Below are 16,488 nucleotides of genomic sequence, written 5' to 3'. Positions count from 1 at the left end.
GTCAGAAGACGCACACGTGAAGAGACTTCATGTCCCGTGATGCTTAGCGGTTTGAATGGTTACAGGGCAGCGTCCACGGAAAGTTCTTTTATTTAGAGTTTTTAAAGAAATGCATCGATAGCGATAGTGATGGAGCAGCACGAATAACCCCTGCTTCGTCTAAGGACTTCGTACGCCTCAGGAGTCTAACAAAGACGAATTCCGGGGTTAAAAGTTGAGTTCAGAAGTCAGGAGAGAGTTGGCGAAGGAGTTTGGAAATGGATAAAAGCCGAAATGGCCAACACGCGCAAACTCTACCTACACAGTTCATGGAATCCACATACAGAACCCTGACTTTATTTAGCAGGAAGGCGAAACAGCGGCAGATAGACAGTAAGTTACAGAATTATTATTTTTTTTTTTTAAGGAAAATTCGATTTTCTTAAGGCATCGGGTGAGAGAGCAACGAGTCAGTCTATTAAAACCTTCAAAGGGTCTCGAAAGTGTGCCCAAGATTGCTTTCTGTCGGGTTATTGGCGTTTAATTTAATAATAAACCCGATGTGTTTGGTACATTATTATAAACTATATGTCATGGAATATTGTGAACATTTCAGTAACGAAGTAAACCCTTGAGTTTTCCTTCATGCATTGCTGAGCCCTTGGACATTTACCGTGGTAACCATGGCTTCCCAAAAGTTGATTAAATCACATTGATTACATAAGTATTCTCCTTAAAAGTTGTTAGAATATTTTCATGATGTATTTCTTTTTAATGGCTAATGCACAATTAATTTTAAAGTCTAGTAAGATTTATTTATTTTGTAGAAACAATAACTTTAAGCATAGTAATTATGATATTTTGTGTTTACCCTGTTAAAATGTTAGGGTCAGCTATAATACAGTTACTTGAGTGTGCACGCGCTGCCACGTTTTTGCATGCAACTGAAATAAGAGATCCTTTCATCTGTTAGAGGCCCACTGCCACACGCACGCGACCGTGGAGAATGAATGCACAGAGAGCTGGGCGTGAGCGAGGCAGAGAAGATCAGGTCGAGTCTGTTCTCTCCAGCTGTGTCTCGAAACACGATGAGATGAGCTTCCTACCTAGACAGTTGCTGCACACGTGCATGATGTTCAGAAATGCTGTTTATAACGGAATCTCAGTTGGTAGCCTACTGAAGACACAGTCACTGTTTGTTATCCATATACATCAACATAGTACTGCTTTTAAAGCTTTTATCTGGGGAAAGAAAGAGGGAAAGAATCTGAAATTGCCTTCAATTAACATAACTGGCATTGGTGTTCATATTTCTGTTCTTATAACAATCCCAAAAGGTTTTTTATATATATATATATATATATATATATATATATATATTTATGAAGAGTTCAGATGCAAAAGCCTCTAAAGTGCCATCCAACATTATCTTCTAAAAGATTATTTCCTCATGCTCCTATGTTTATGTTCAGTTATTTTACTTTAATGGGAAAGAAAAGAAACTATTCATTGCCATTAAAGTGAAATTACTGAACCTATACACATGGGAGCCTGATACAAATGCTCATTTTTAGAAGAAAATTTCAAACGTTACTTAGAGGCTTTTGCATCTGATCTCTTCATATAGAAGTCTGACAATGCTGATCTCATTACAAAGATGACAGTGTGAGTTTGCCATTTCCATTGAGACCGTGATTATCTTAATGAGATTTTTAGTTGCTGTAATTAACACTTTTTTTTTTTAAGTGCACGCCTGTCTTTAGAATTAGTTGACTAGTTCCAGTGGACTTTTATCATGTTGAATTGTTTGCCCCAGAGGGCAGGAATGTGTTTGTCAATTGTGGAAAGGATTTTGGACCTCAAATGCTTTTACAGAGAATTAGCGTTTCCTCTTTCATGTAATAAATTTGATGAGCATGTGACCAGCAGGTTTATCTTTAACCAGAGTGTTTCAAATAAATGGGATGGGGATGGGGCTGGGAGGAAACACACACACACAGTGTTTTGAGTGTCTTTATATGTATTTTTGCTTAAAGTTATAAGTTAAAAAAATCATAATTTAGTTTGTAATTTAGTTTTTAATGAACATTTTCCTACCTCTAACTTTTAGAACTAAATTGAATATTTTTTTGGCACTGTGCCTTTAAGAGTCATATGTTAATTTCATTTTTTGCAAGTCAAATGAGGTTAAATTTACTGTGTTTCACTAAATGTTCATGTTATGAGTTACAATATAGTTCTAACTTGATCATAATTTAATAATAGCCTCTTTTAAAAGCATTATTGCATTGTGCATTGCACATTCACAAACAATGTGCAAACTGTTAAGGTTAAACTGAAATGATCAAAGATCTTACAATAAAACTTCAGCCACTAGTTTCAAATGTTGGGAGCCCTCAGAAAGATGTGGAATATGATATGACACCTCTGAGTGGAGGCAGGGAGCTGTGGCTTTATGGTTTGAGCTTGCAGAGGGTCCTTCTGTCTAGGTTTCTTTCGGTGTTGATTGACGTACAGTAGTAACCTCTGCAGAATGTTAGCTGAGAGGAAGCAAGCATTCCATTCCAGTGTTGCAACATAAAAAAGATTTTATGGTTCATTAAAACAACTTTTGCTTTATTACAGAAAAAAAAGGCCGGGTTGACTTTTATTGGTTATTTGTGTTTATTTACTTGTGTCTGGCACTGAACTTGTCACATCCAGAAAGAAACCGAGAGACTAATAGCTTTTGGTCCACCTACTTTTCCTTGTGAAATGAGATTAATGTGATCTGTAGACTTTTATGAGAGAAGTGGATATTTAAGTCATCAGTAATTTTATTTTATTCTCATGCTACTTGTTTTGAATAATTTGAAACATTGTGTATATTAGAAATTTCAGCAGAAAAGTATTAGTAATTTGCAATCAAATGTTATAAAAATGGCACAGCTAGGCCTATTAAAAACTTCAATTGAATACAATACCAAAAATGTCATATATTTAATACAATGCCCTAGTAAAAAACGTTTGTGAACGTTTGTCATTTGCATCCAGACAGCTGTGAAATGCCACAGAGGAAACCACTGTTTTTGAAGCCCTACAAGAACCTTAGTGAGAGCTGCATATCACAACACAACAGACACATAAATACAAAAAAGGGCATGAAAGTACAACACAAACAAATAGTGAAGTTCAAACAGCCCACAAAGCCTCTGCAAGAGGAAGCTGATCATGTAAGACATTCTCACAGTTTCATTATTTTTCTCTTTCTCATCACTGTATGTGTGTGCTGAATTTCTGAGGCCTTGTTAAAGAAAGGTCACTGCAGGTATGACCATGCAGGAACATCTTGTGTGTGTGTGTAAGGGAAATACTTAAGGAACAGCTGTTCTTAGAGCTCTAGACCAAATAGGCTGGTGAGTAGACAGACCACATGCTGGATGTTAGATAGTATCTTGTGTTACAGCCTGCTGATCTCGGATGATGATACTAGTGATTTTGACTATAGGGAGAGTTCAGTGAAATGGTCCTAAGTATTTTAACATATGTAAATGGAAGTGTCATGTTTTTTCCTTTGTCTGGTCTCTAATTCTTTAAATAAATGGTTATAGATTAGGATAAATAGATGGATTGATCAATTTAATTCATTGTTTCAGTGATTTATGCTTTGTTTGATTCCTTCCTTCCTTCATTCCAGTTGATTTCCATGGATGGAAATCTTAAGAAATGTAATAATAGTTAATGAATGACAAGGTAATTTCAGATGTCAGATATGATTAAAGTTATAATGTGTGGTTCAGTAAGTAAATCATTAGTTCAGTTACTCTTTAGCAATTAATGTTTGGAATAAAAACGGGTTCTTTGTCCCCAGACTTAACGGTACATCCACACCGAGAAGTATTTGATGTGAAAATTTAAGATATACATTTTAATTTGTTAATACAGATATAAAAAAAAAAATACAGAGGTGTTCTAATTTTCATTAACATTTTAGCGTTTTCATTCATCCTGTCTGCCACTGGTCAGAACTAACATCTAACTGAAAATCAGACTGAATTTTCACGCAGAACATTTGAGTTGGTGCGAACGTCTCAATTCTTAAAAGTCTTTTTGTAAACATTTTTGATTGGATTAATTTGCTTTTCTTGTTTAGATTTGAATAAATCTCTTTGTCATGTTGGATCGTTTAACACCAGTAAATAGTTTGGGTTTGCAAGAAGTTCTAAACGCACACTGCTTAAAAATGCACACATTTGAGGAAATCTGAAGTGTTTGAAGCGGTTTTCGACTTTTTTTCTGGTCTTCTTGCTAGACTTTGTGTGCGCGTGCATGTTTGTCATGCTGTGTTTGTGTTTGAAGTGGAAATGCTGTGTGTAGCAGAAGGCTGTGTGTGTGTTGATGTGCTAATGCTCTGTGTATGAATAGATGTGCATATGTAAAGTGATTGATTGTGTGTGTTTAAGGGAGCAGATTCTCCTGTTTCAGTTTCAGTTTGAGTTTAGTTTATTTACAGGTATATGTGGCCTCTCGTCCCATAGTACCACAAGATCACAATGACTTATGTAAAATGACAATCTCCACGCATTGTCATGGTCATCTTCTGCTCAGTTTGTCACAGTTATTGAGCTGACTTTGCCTTTAGCGTACAGTGATTTGTATTTTAGTGTCCATCAGTTTTTGGAAATGTGAAGTCAAAGCGGAGTCACTCACTGTCATTTATTTCCTCTTTCAGATTACATCGTCTGTCTGTCTCACACTCGTGATTTACTCATGGTCTGTTTCACTTTTGCCTTGCACCCTGTCGTTCTGTATCTGGGGTGTGTGAGCATGAGTTTGTTTGCGTGTTGCTGATAGACATCAAAGAGGCCCACCGAAAAGGAAGTGATGCGTGTATGACAGCGCCCCACCCTTTTCGTGCCGTGACATTTTCCTTTGTGCTTTCCCGTCTGATCCCTTGTTTCCTGAACTGTCTGTCCTTTTCCCTCTCCTATACCACTCCTTTCCTTTCCCCTCAATCTCACAGGACCCAAGGAATGACAGCAAATCCCAGGGAACAGGAAATGACTGTTCAGACTGTCTAACTTTGATCCAATCATAATTGATCAGTACATACTTGCTCTGTTTAACTAATCCTCACAGTCATTTTTCAGTACTACACTATAAAAACAAAAACAAAACAAAAATGAAATAAAAATAGGACACAATGTACGTATTAAAAGGAAGTAGTTTTATCTATATTTTTCTATTTGCACTTCAATTTGATGTGGTGGCATCATGATGTCCCCGCCTGCCCCTTTTTGAATGCACGATAAATAATAACTTTTAAGATTTGCGATTGCACGTACTCTGTTTATACTATGGAGCGGCAGTTCTTGCCACACATTTTATAAGATTATATGTTTGTCAGTGGTACTGAGGATCTGGAAATCATTTGCGATTGTCCTCAGTCATCTCTACTTACACAGTGTCTACACCGGATGCAAAGGACTGTCTACTCTGGATGCGACAAAGGGACCATTGAAAATCATTTGAAGTTTTTGTCAGTATGTCATAAATGGAACGCAGCAGCAGTTTACTGTCAGGGATTTGTGGTGTCATGCCACGCCGCATCCAGTGTAGAGAGCATTACTGATTATAATGACTTCTGTTGACTGATCTATATATTATGGGGAAGTCGTGGCCTAATGGTTAGAGAGTCGGACTCGCAATTGAAAGATTGTGAGTTCAAGTCTCGGGCCGGCAGGAATTGTAGGTGGGGGGAGTGCATGTACAGTTCTCTCTCCACCTTCAATACCACGACTTAGGTGCCCTTGAGCAAGGCACTGAACCCCCAACTGCTCCCCGGGCGCTGCAGCATAAATGGCTGCCCACTGCTCCGGGTGTGTGTTCACAGTGTGTGTTCACAGTGTGTGTGTGTGTGTGTTCACTGCTCTGTGTGTGTGCACTTCGGATGGGTTAAATGCAGAGCACGAATTCTGAGTATGGGTCACCATACTTGGCTGAATGTAATGTCACTTGCACTTTTTTCACTTTCATATATAATGAATCTCTATTATAGATTGGTGGTCGCGCCGCACCACTTGCATCCAGTGTAGACACGGTGTTAGGAATCATTAGTTGTTTTCCTTTATAAGGATTCACACTTCAGGTACACCTCCCCCAATCCCTAATTAAGGATAAAAATTAAGTTAATTTGTAACTTACAATGTTTTTATTATTATTATTATTATTATCCTCATGTTAAATATAAATTCAGTCATATTAAAAATATTTTATGACACGACATCCATATGCTACTTGACTAAAAATATAATGTGTAGTTTAACATTAGGCTGCTTTTGGGCATACCCTTGAGTTGGTTCATTCTTTGGCTCTGAATCCAAGTAAGTAAATAATTAAATTTGCATGATAATATCATGTATCAGCGATCTCACAGGCTAAGGATAGAATGATATGACGAGGGAGCATATCGGCCAGCACTCCCTGGTGTATTATGTTCATCATACCAGCGTCAGTTAGGCTTCTTTCTCATTCATAAATCCTGTCCCTTGATATTTTTTTTGTCTACATCCAACACCACTATGTTCAGCACAGTAACTCACCGAAACACACACGTAAACACTGATTCTGATTGTCGCATGTTGGCAGCTGGGCTTTGGACTGGTTGTGAAGTTATACTTCACCAAATCTAATAACTATTGCCCAGTTTCCACCGCAGGAACTTTACCCAGGAACTAGGGACTTTGGCCTGGTACTCTGTGTGTTTCCACCGCAGGAACCAGGAACTAAATAAAGTTCCAGGTAAAAAAATGCCCCTCAGAAAGTCCCTGCTAGCGAGGTGGTACTTTTTCAAAGTTCCTGAACTTTCGGGGGCGGGACTTGGCCGCTAAACATGCTGATTGGTTGAGTTCACGCAGCATTGGTTGAGTTCAACCACCATTTATTCGGATCAACATTTTCAAAATATTACTGTTATTGTGTCATGAAATGTAATTTTGAAAGTATTTCAGGCGAGAATGTAGTTGTTTAAAACTCAAATCTGTGGTTTATTTATAAAGACCGCGCCTATTTAAAAATGTGTTTTGCCAATCTCAGATACGGTGAGCTCGACGCGACCAGCGGGAGCTCAGTGATCATCTATCCGCCGAGAAGCAGCCTCTCCTCGGCTAGACCTTCTGATGTGTGCCGCTGGCTCTGATGTCTCTTTAGTGGTTAAACATAAAACATAATTCGTTTTGGGTAAATCTAACAGGTTATCTTTGGTCTGTATTCAATTTATCTACATGTTAAAATGAAAATAAAAAAGGCAAATCTATATAATATTTCGTTTCATTGTAATGGTTGTATACACATATCCCTGAACTAAGTACATTTCTGCAGCGGTTATTATGCTTAAATGAAAACGAAAAGGAGGCAGTGGTATTTGATATCCTATTTCGTTTTATTGTAAATATACAGAGAGGAAAATAGTAGCCATGGTCAGCTGACTGAAGTTATCAAGTATATGCTGCTGTTTGCATATTTACTGGATTTGCGTCGTCGCGGACATCACACTCCCGAGTCGAATGCACAAAGTCCGCACTACCGAGGATGCACGTCCAAAATCAGCGTAGTTTGTATTGAGAAACGCGCACAGACCTACGTCACCAGTCTATTTGCCTAATCTTCCCGGTACTTTACACCGCGGTGGAAACGCAGAAAGCAACAGGTCTGGGGGGGGGGAAAGTTCCTGGGAAAAAAAGTTCCTGGTACAAATGTTCCGGGTAATTTCGGTGGAAACGCGGCATTTATGAACCAACTAACAGTCCCTCAAGGGCTAACACACAGCCCTAATAAGGCCAATGTCAGGCCGTCTGGATTATGGGGCTTGAGCTTGTTTGGCATGCTGAGGCTCACAAGAATACACAGACTGTAGTCTGGTACGTGGAGGAGGAGTTTTTGAGGGCCGAACATTTGGTCTCCGGAACCAGATGGTGTAAATGGGTGGGGGGGTGGGAAGGAAGCCCCCCCCCCCAAATCCCTCCCTCTCAGGATACTGACGCCACAGTAAATCAGATCCTGCTCAGCTTCTCAGAGACGATTTGGTTAAACGTGACTCTTTGCTATGGCCTTGTCTGGATAAAAAAAATACTTTTCTGTTTGGACCTTTTGGAAATGTATGAGCGTATGTTGGTTTTAGGCAGGTTGTAAGTGTTTGAATGGATGTTGCAGGCACTTTTCTGTGTCTCTTTAAGGTTAACATGTAATGTTGGACCACTGGCGTTTAAGTGATTAGGATGGAGAGGTCGTCCCTACAGCATCGAAAGGGTCACGGTGAGTTTTAACCTAGCTTTATTCTTCAGTGCATCTGGCTCTGGTCTCCATACTAAGTGCCTATGGGTTGTTTAACACATTCATTTTTTTTTTATATACATTTTTTATTTATACACTATTTTCTCTGGACCTTCCTGCAGACCCCCTAACACCTCCTTGTGTTCCCCCAACCCCATTTGGAAAAGCCCTGCTGTGGATTGTAGGAGAATTTCTTATGTCATTGCAATCGTGTGTGTATGTCCATGAGTGTGGATTGAGACCTAATGAGTTTAATAGCTGCTGTGAAAGTGCAGCGCTGCTTCTGACACAAAGGGTTTCATGAGAATTTGACCTTTGTACCCTGAACCTAATGTCAGTCAGTGAAGAATGTTAATAATACATTTATTTGTTTGTTGGGTGAATGAGAGAAGTGTAAGAGGAGAAAGAGAGGCATAAACAGGATTGGTAGAAGAAGAGGAGAAGTGTAATTGGGGTAAGTGGAGGTGGACTCTGGGACTGTGGGAAGAAGCCAGAGAACCGCTAAGAACAATGAGGTGTATTCAGCCAAACACACACACAGCTAGAGCACAGAAAACATTTCCTTCCCCAAACACAAACACACACTTCTCAGATGCTATTTATTCATGTAGCAGATGCTTCTGTCTAAAAGCATTTTACTTACTTAGATTTGAACATCTTAAACTGACTGATATGAGCTCAAAACAAAGCCAAGAACGTGTTAAAGACATAGTTCACCTGAAAATTAAAATTGTCATCATTTACTCATCCCCATGTCGCTCCAAACCTGTATGACTTTCTTCTTGAAAAAACTAAAGATATTTTGAAGAATGTTATCAAGTGTTTTTGGTTACTGTTGACGTCCATTGTAATTAACAAAAAACACTGAAACATTTCTCAAAATATCTTCTTTCATGTTTCATAGAAGAAAAAGTCATACAGGATTGGAATGACATGAGTTGAGTAAATGATGACACAATTTTCATTTTTGGTTGGACTATTCCTTTAACAGCTTGTGTGGGTGTGATCCGTTTCTCTTCAGAGAGATGTCTAAATTCATGAAGAATCAGTTGTGTACCATAAATATCCAGGAATCCACAGCAGCTTGCTCACAAGTGCAGTTATGTTTTTCGGGAACATAGCGATACTCTGTGGAAAGGGTGGAGACCCCTCAGAAACTCCTCTGAAGAACACAGGGGCTCTTCAGAAATGCACAGACACTCTTCAAAATGCAGACTCTTTCGAAACACTGAGTCTTTTCAGAAACAGAGGCTTCTTAGTCCATTTCTCAAAAGTCGCAGTGTTTTCCTGATGATCCTCTGGACATGTCTGTGACCTTTAATTTTCATCAGAGATACAAGAATGATCAAAGATATACACTAGCACATTAAGAAATAAGTCAGAAGACCTCTTGAAATAGTCACTGGAGTGGCCTAGTTTAAGCACTGACCTGAATGTGGTTTGCTTCCAACCAAAACTCCTTCAGGAACACTGAAGACACAGAGGCTTTGTTAGGGATCCAATCAGTGGAGACTGAGTTTGACTTTTGTTTTTCATCAGGTGTTTCTTATTTGTCTCTCGTCAGTAGCATGATTTTGTGCAGCAGTAGTAACCACAAACTGCTCGTCGTCCTCTTTTTTTTATATATATATATATATATATATCTCAACCAAGATTTATAAATGCTGGAAGTGTATTTAATTGCTAGGTTATTTGATGTTAGATATAATAATAAATTTTTACCAATTGAGTCTTATTGTACTGTTACCAACATTTATATTAGATGGTATCGAATTGCATCAGATGTTATAGATTTTGAAAGTTCGTGTATTCCCATGAACATGGCGTTGTTTGTGGCTTTGTTTTTATGTCTGTACCAACAGATCAAACAGTAATGCAGTCATGCAACATCATTACCATTTTTATTTTAATGATACTTTTAGAAGTTTATGTAGTTATTCTTACAAGCGAGCAGTGCTAAAACCATTCATCTCTGGTCACTTCCAAATGGGGGCATAATTTGATTGCATCTCGCTCATTCGCTTTGGCTCTCTCATTGTATTTCACACACTACATCAGTTTGGTCATCTTCAACCATCTGCTTATGGTAGGCTACAGCAGGTCAAGAAGCACACACTTTCACACATGCAGAGAATGAAGTAAGGCTCCCTCCCAGCACTCAGCAGGTTTACACTACATTCAATTTACTAAAGGTCACTCCCACGTCTCACACACACTCAACACGCATTCAAAATGAGATGAAGTGCTTTCCTTCTGCTCGCTCCGCTCCTGTGGGAGCATTTAGTAGTGTTTTCCTCTTCTGCTTCAGGGTTTTCATTGCTTCAAATGCTTCTCAGCCTAATTCTGGTTTATTTTGTTCATGCAGCAGGGATTACCCAGGCTTACAACAAATCACTCTCACCCGCTCAGTGCCGCTCTGTGTGTGGTTTGAAGCCGAGACAGAGTGAGCGAGTGAGTGGGCAGGTATCTTATTAATCACGGGGTGTTTATTTCAACTGTTAGTTATTGGTATTTTGTATTTTGCACTAATCCAGATTTCCATTCTTCATAAAATGAGGTTCAAAAATAGCTGTATAAATTCTGTCTCCACTTTTTTGAACATTTTAGTTGGTATGTAGCATATAGTGCAAATGCTGCAGCTTATGCCACTTCAGTATGCATGATATGCTAGTACTAGGACAGAGTTGACTTTGGCAAAGTAGGTAAAAAAAAATTTAATGTCACTTTACTTTTGAGAACTTAATGTTCAGGTGAGTTTTTGAAATTGGGTGTTGTCAAGGTTATTTGATAGTATTGTGGGGGAATTCGCCAAGAATGAATTTCTTCTTCTTTTTTCAGTTCCTTTGTTCCCAAAGGAATTATGCAAATCAGGTAGCATTGCAAATACACCCTCAAAATTCATGCTGAACAAAATGCAAAATTCATTTGTCCACTGTGATACAGGAACCTGAATCAACTCTTTGAAATGATGAAAGTGCTGTCTGGATACATGCCAGGGTATAATGCTTTATCATTTGATGAATAACTGCTGTCTCCATCAGTAAAACATATTTTGAATTACAGTACAGTGACCACCTGGTTTCTTCTTGGCAGTAATAATAATGTGACCTTAATTGTACAAGGCAAATAGCGCTGAGTTTTGTAAATGTTGAGTCTCATTTACATAGGTGTTTGCTCCATTATTCCAAACCTGACTTGCATTCTAGCGGTGTAAATAATTTTTGGTTTTTATTTGTGTTCCACATGCTGGGAATGACATGAGGGTGATAAAAGTGTTTTCCCTTTTAAACACACTTTTAACTTTTAAGTAAATTTGGAGGCAGAACCGTGTATTTGAATGTAAATCTTCTTTTTAACTTAAGCTGTCGAGCACCTGACAACGTGAACATGTTCTTTCTACAGCATGCCCTGAAGGGACAAATACACATCTCACACATTCACAGTGTCAGACATCCTGATTCATCCTGATTCCCCAGTGCTTGTTCTCACTTTGGTGAACATTTTGTTGCCAAAATTGAGGCAGTAATGCAGTCAATACATCGCAGGTATCAGTGAGATATTACAGTAAGAATCTTGTGTGAAAAAGCGATGATGAGATTTCAGCGGCAACAGTATGTAATGTTTTACTAAATGCACATACACCACTGTTCAAAAGTTTGAAGTTTTATTTATTTATTTATTTTTTTATAATGTTTTTGAAAGAAGGCTGAATTTATATATGTAATCACAGCACTATTGTGAAATGATATTACAATTAAAAAAAAAAAATTCTATTTCAGTATATTTTTAAATGTCTAGGGATGTCCCAAGTTGCTCTCAATGATTTTTTACTTTTATAAATAAAAAATTTATTAGATGGGAAGCAACAATATAGTTAGCCCACGGTTCAATACATACCTCTTTTTTTAACCACATTTTTATGTTTTTTTGCGATTTGTGATTTTAAATGTGATTTTGAAAACAAATTTGTAAAAAAAAAATCCCCCAGTACACTTCTGTGCACTAGAGAAAAACATGGATTATCAGATCTACTTTAAAGTTCTTTTGAGTGAAGGATTATCATTGAGAACTATGTAATGTCTGATTCAATCATTCTGGTCTTCGGAGGCCGCACTAGTGCAGAAACTCCACATATGCATCACAGAATTAATAGAATTAACATGAGGCTCCAGGAAATCCCTAATAAGAACAAAGACTCCAGCTATCACTGTAACTGAATAAAAAGAAGATAGAAAAGTTTTGAATGATAAAACATGAAAACCATAAACACTCAAGTGTGGCAATTAGGGCTGGGATAAACGATTATTTTTTAAACGATTAATCTATCGATTATTTTTTCGATGCATCGATTAATCTAACGATTAATTTTTCAGACCAATTCGATTTCGATTATCTCCCCATTAATTGACTACTAACAATTTATACATGTCGATTTACATATCTGAATGAAAAAAACATGAATTCCTTAACATTGCAATATATGTTTATTGCTCTTAAAATTACAAAATAAAAGACTGACTAAGAATGCATTACTTTGCACTTGTATAGAGATAGCATTCAATAAAACCTTGAAACCTTGAAAACACATAGCTTACTGAAACAAGCTTACTGAACACATAGGGCCTAGCTTACTGAAAAAAAGTTCTTCTTTCAGATGAAAATAACAACAACTTGATGTCTAGCCTTCAATAAAAAAGTTCACCCAAAATACTTGTTTAGAGCAATTGAAAGAATACAGTAACCAATGTAAACTTTAGGGCTTTAAGCTAATACAGAGAGTGCTTTTCCAAAATAAAAATAAAAAATTTAACAGTGGGAGCCAGCAGCCTGTCATGTAGAAAAAAAAATCTCAGAATGCTCCACGTGAAACTTTGGCGTTCCGCCCTTTTTCTTATCGTGTCTAATGATTTTGGTTAATATTCACGAGGGGTGGGGGAAGAGAGAGAGAGAGCGCTCGTGTAGTTTGAAGACTGTGAGTGAAACTGCGCGTGAAACTTTGGTGTTTCGTCCTTTTTTCTATCGTGTTTAATGATTTTGATTTTGCACAAGGGAGAGAGAGAGCAAGAAGCGCTCGTGTTGTTTGAAGACTGTGAGTGCGCGCGCAGCCGGGGCTCTCTCTCGTACGCGCCCTGTCACTGTCACTCACCGATCAAATAAGTCTTTGACACCCGCCAAAAAAAAGATCAATGCAGAAAAACCCCTGGATTGGTTATATAACGTTGGACAGAATGTTGATCCGGCCATCGCGTATATTCAGCGCACATAAGGTAAACGTTTTTTAGAGAAATAAAAACAGGTCGACGAATCGATGTGCATATTTATAAATATATATATTTATAAATATACATATATTATAAATAAATAAAACCCTGTTATAAATAAAATATTGATTAATTTGTCTTTTTGACTGTCTATCGGTAAATAAACACTAGGCTATATAATAATATAATAATTCAAGCTTACAATAAAAAGTATTTATACTAGTTTGTTCATTTTTACTCCAATTTTGAGTTTGCTAGTATAATAATTGCTTTTCCTAGGCAGACTTGACATATTGGTGTAATATATGTATAAGAAGATTGCTCAAAAAAGGACATAATGACATATACATTAAAAGCAAATAAAATTTTGAATTTGAATTATTAATGTTAGTTTAAAACATTAAGGTTATGATAACTTCAGCTTTAACAGTTTTAACCCAGCTCAGAGTGAGGAGGATACTTCAGATCCTGGTGTGACTGCCAGTGCAGGGGCCATGTTTGGGAAGACTTTGACGAGAGGGTAGCAAGCTTGAGGCCTTCTGCTACCTCTTCTAAGACCTCAGATGCTATAAAGGTGCAGGCCTACCTTGCAGAGCCACTCTTACCCCGCACATCAGACCCTCTGGCCTGGTGGAGGAGATGTTCACCAGTATACAAAAGCCTTTCTGAAGTCACAAAGACAAGACTTTGCATTGTGGCCACATCTGTGCCATCTGAAAGAATTTTTTCTAAAACTGGGCAGATTATCTCAGATAGAAGAAACAGACTCAGCCCATCCAAGGTCAGGGAGCTTGTTTTTTTTTAATGCAAACATGCCTTAAAGCAAGTCCTAAAAATATAGCCACAGTGTGTTATTTATTTTAAAGCTTATTTATTTTTATTTATTTAGAAAAAGACTAGCTTGTTGTGCAATATTTTTGTTGTTGTTGTTGTGATTTTAAAGGTAATTTGTTATTGTTATAAGGCTCCGTAGCTTTAGTATCTCTTCATTTTCATTTATTTTTATTTAAATGGTTTAAAATTATTTGGGGAATAGTTATACTCTTTGATATAAAGTTTTTATTTTGGCACAAAAGTGTTATTTATTTTAAAATGTATTCATTTTAAATTATTATATATAAAAAAGCAAAGCTTGTTGTGCAATATTTAGTTTTTCTTTTTTTTCTTTTTTTATATTGTACTTTTAAAGTTCATTTGTTAAGGTTATTAGACCCTGTGGCTGTATTATCTTTTAGTTTTATCTTTATTATACTTTTTTATTATTTTGATTTATTTTGGAATAGTTGTCCTCTTTGTTACAAAGCTTTAATGGCACAAAAATAAACAATAAACAACAATTCAAAAGTATGTACACAGTGTTTTTTAATGTTTATAAAGTGTCATATGTTACAAAAGTATGGTTTATACAGACAATCTGATTTAATAATTACTCTAGCCAATGTTGTCACATCACGGAACAAAAGAACGAACAACCCGAAGAACCGAAAGATTAACTAATCAATTCTCTCTCCGACTCAATACTGCATTCTTTTACTGTCTATGGTTTTAGCATACGGGGCTGTCACGTGATTAAGGAATGACTCGACCCGACCCGAAGACTCATGAGATGAACTAATCAATTCTCTTTCCGGCTCATATTGCATTGGTTTTAGCGTATGTGGCTGTCACGTGATTAAGGAACGAGTCAAAAACCCGATAGACCCGAACTATGAACTAATCAATTCTCTTTCCGGCTCATATTGCATTGGTTTTAGCGTATGTGGCTGTCACGTGATTAAGGAACGAGTCAAAAACCCGAAAGACCCGAACTATGAACTAATCAATTCTCTTTCCGGCTCAGACTGCATTGGGTTAGCGTATGGGGCTGTCACGTGATTAAGGAACGAGTCAAAAACCCGATAGACCCGAACTATGAACTAATCAATTCTCTTTCCGGCTCAAGACTCCATTGACTGACAGGTGAATCCATAGACATGTATGGTGAATCACTACTACTAGAACAGAACCTATAGAATAATGCGCATGCGCGACTAAACGAATCACTCCCCGAGACGACTCGTTCTTCCCGAGTCACATTAAAGATTCGTTCAAAATGAACGAATCGTTCAAGAACGACACATCACTACTAGTGGCAATATATGGTTTATCTGTGCTCTTTAAGCCATCTTGGGTAGTTTCGTAAAAATTAAGTATATTTATAATCCATTGCTAATCGAATTTTGCATTATGTATTTTCTGCATCATTCTGTGATCAGCCACATCAGTTCACAAAAGAAAGTTATTACAAACACTCGACTGATGTTGTGGAGTAAAAGCATGTTATAATGTTCTCTTGTTGGACAACAGGTTAAGAAAAAGTCGTAAAAAGGAAGATCTTTGGCATGCGTTATTTTTTTTCAAAAGCTTGTTATAAGCGAGGAGGTGTTTCCTCATCTCAGCATGCAAACTCATGGGCACACACACATGGGCAACTTTTGAGAGAAATAAAACTCACATTAATTAATTAAACGCAGAACTGTGGCTGTCATAACGAATGGTTCAGTATTATATTGAGAATTGTGGCATCCCCAAAATGTATTTCAGGAGAGAGAGACACATTGGTAGACTTGACTTGAATGTATAAATTGGATTGATTTTAATAAATTTATAACTTATGTACTTGAAGTCTTGACCAAACACTAGGAAACATCTCGGTTACGTATGTAACCTTGGTTCCCTGAATAGGGAACGAGATGCTGCGGTGACGTCACCACGTATGGGAACACCTTCGGTGTGACGAATGTCTGAAGCCCTATACCATCCCGCCAATCCTATTGGCCAAATAGCGCGTGGCACCGCCCAGCATGCGTAGGCATATATATACCTGGTGCCGCGCGCCATTTACCTCAGATTTCATGACGAGAAGAGAAGAAAGCTATCAAGGTACGGCACGGCCAGA

At 37.6% G+C, this 16,488-nt stretch overlaps 1 protein-coding gene across 1 annotated transcript in view; it reads left to right on the top strand.

Annotated features, from left to right (window-relative positions):
* Positions 1–16,488, top strand: part of LOC132139593 (stAR-related lipid transfer protein 13-like) — a 51,472-nt gene continuing 34,984 nt past the window's right edge. The window contains exon 1 of the mRNA XM_059548065.1: positions 1–372. Coding sequence (XP_059404048.1) covers positions 258–372 — 115 coding nt within the window. The 5' untranslated portion in view covers positions 1–257. The remainder of the gene's footprint in view (positions 373–16,488) is intronic.

The sequence above is a fragment of the Carassius carassius genome, chromosome 4, assembly GCF_963082965.1.
Source record: "Carassius carassius chromosome 4, fCarCar2.1, whole genome shotgun sequence".
Lineage (NCBI taxonomy): Eukaryota > Metazoa > Chordata > Actinopteri > Cypriniformes > Cyprinidae > Carassius > Carassius carassius.
This window is presented reverse-complemented; position numbering and strand designations above follow the sequence as displayed.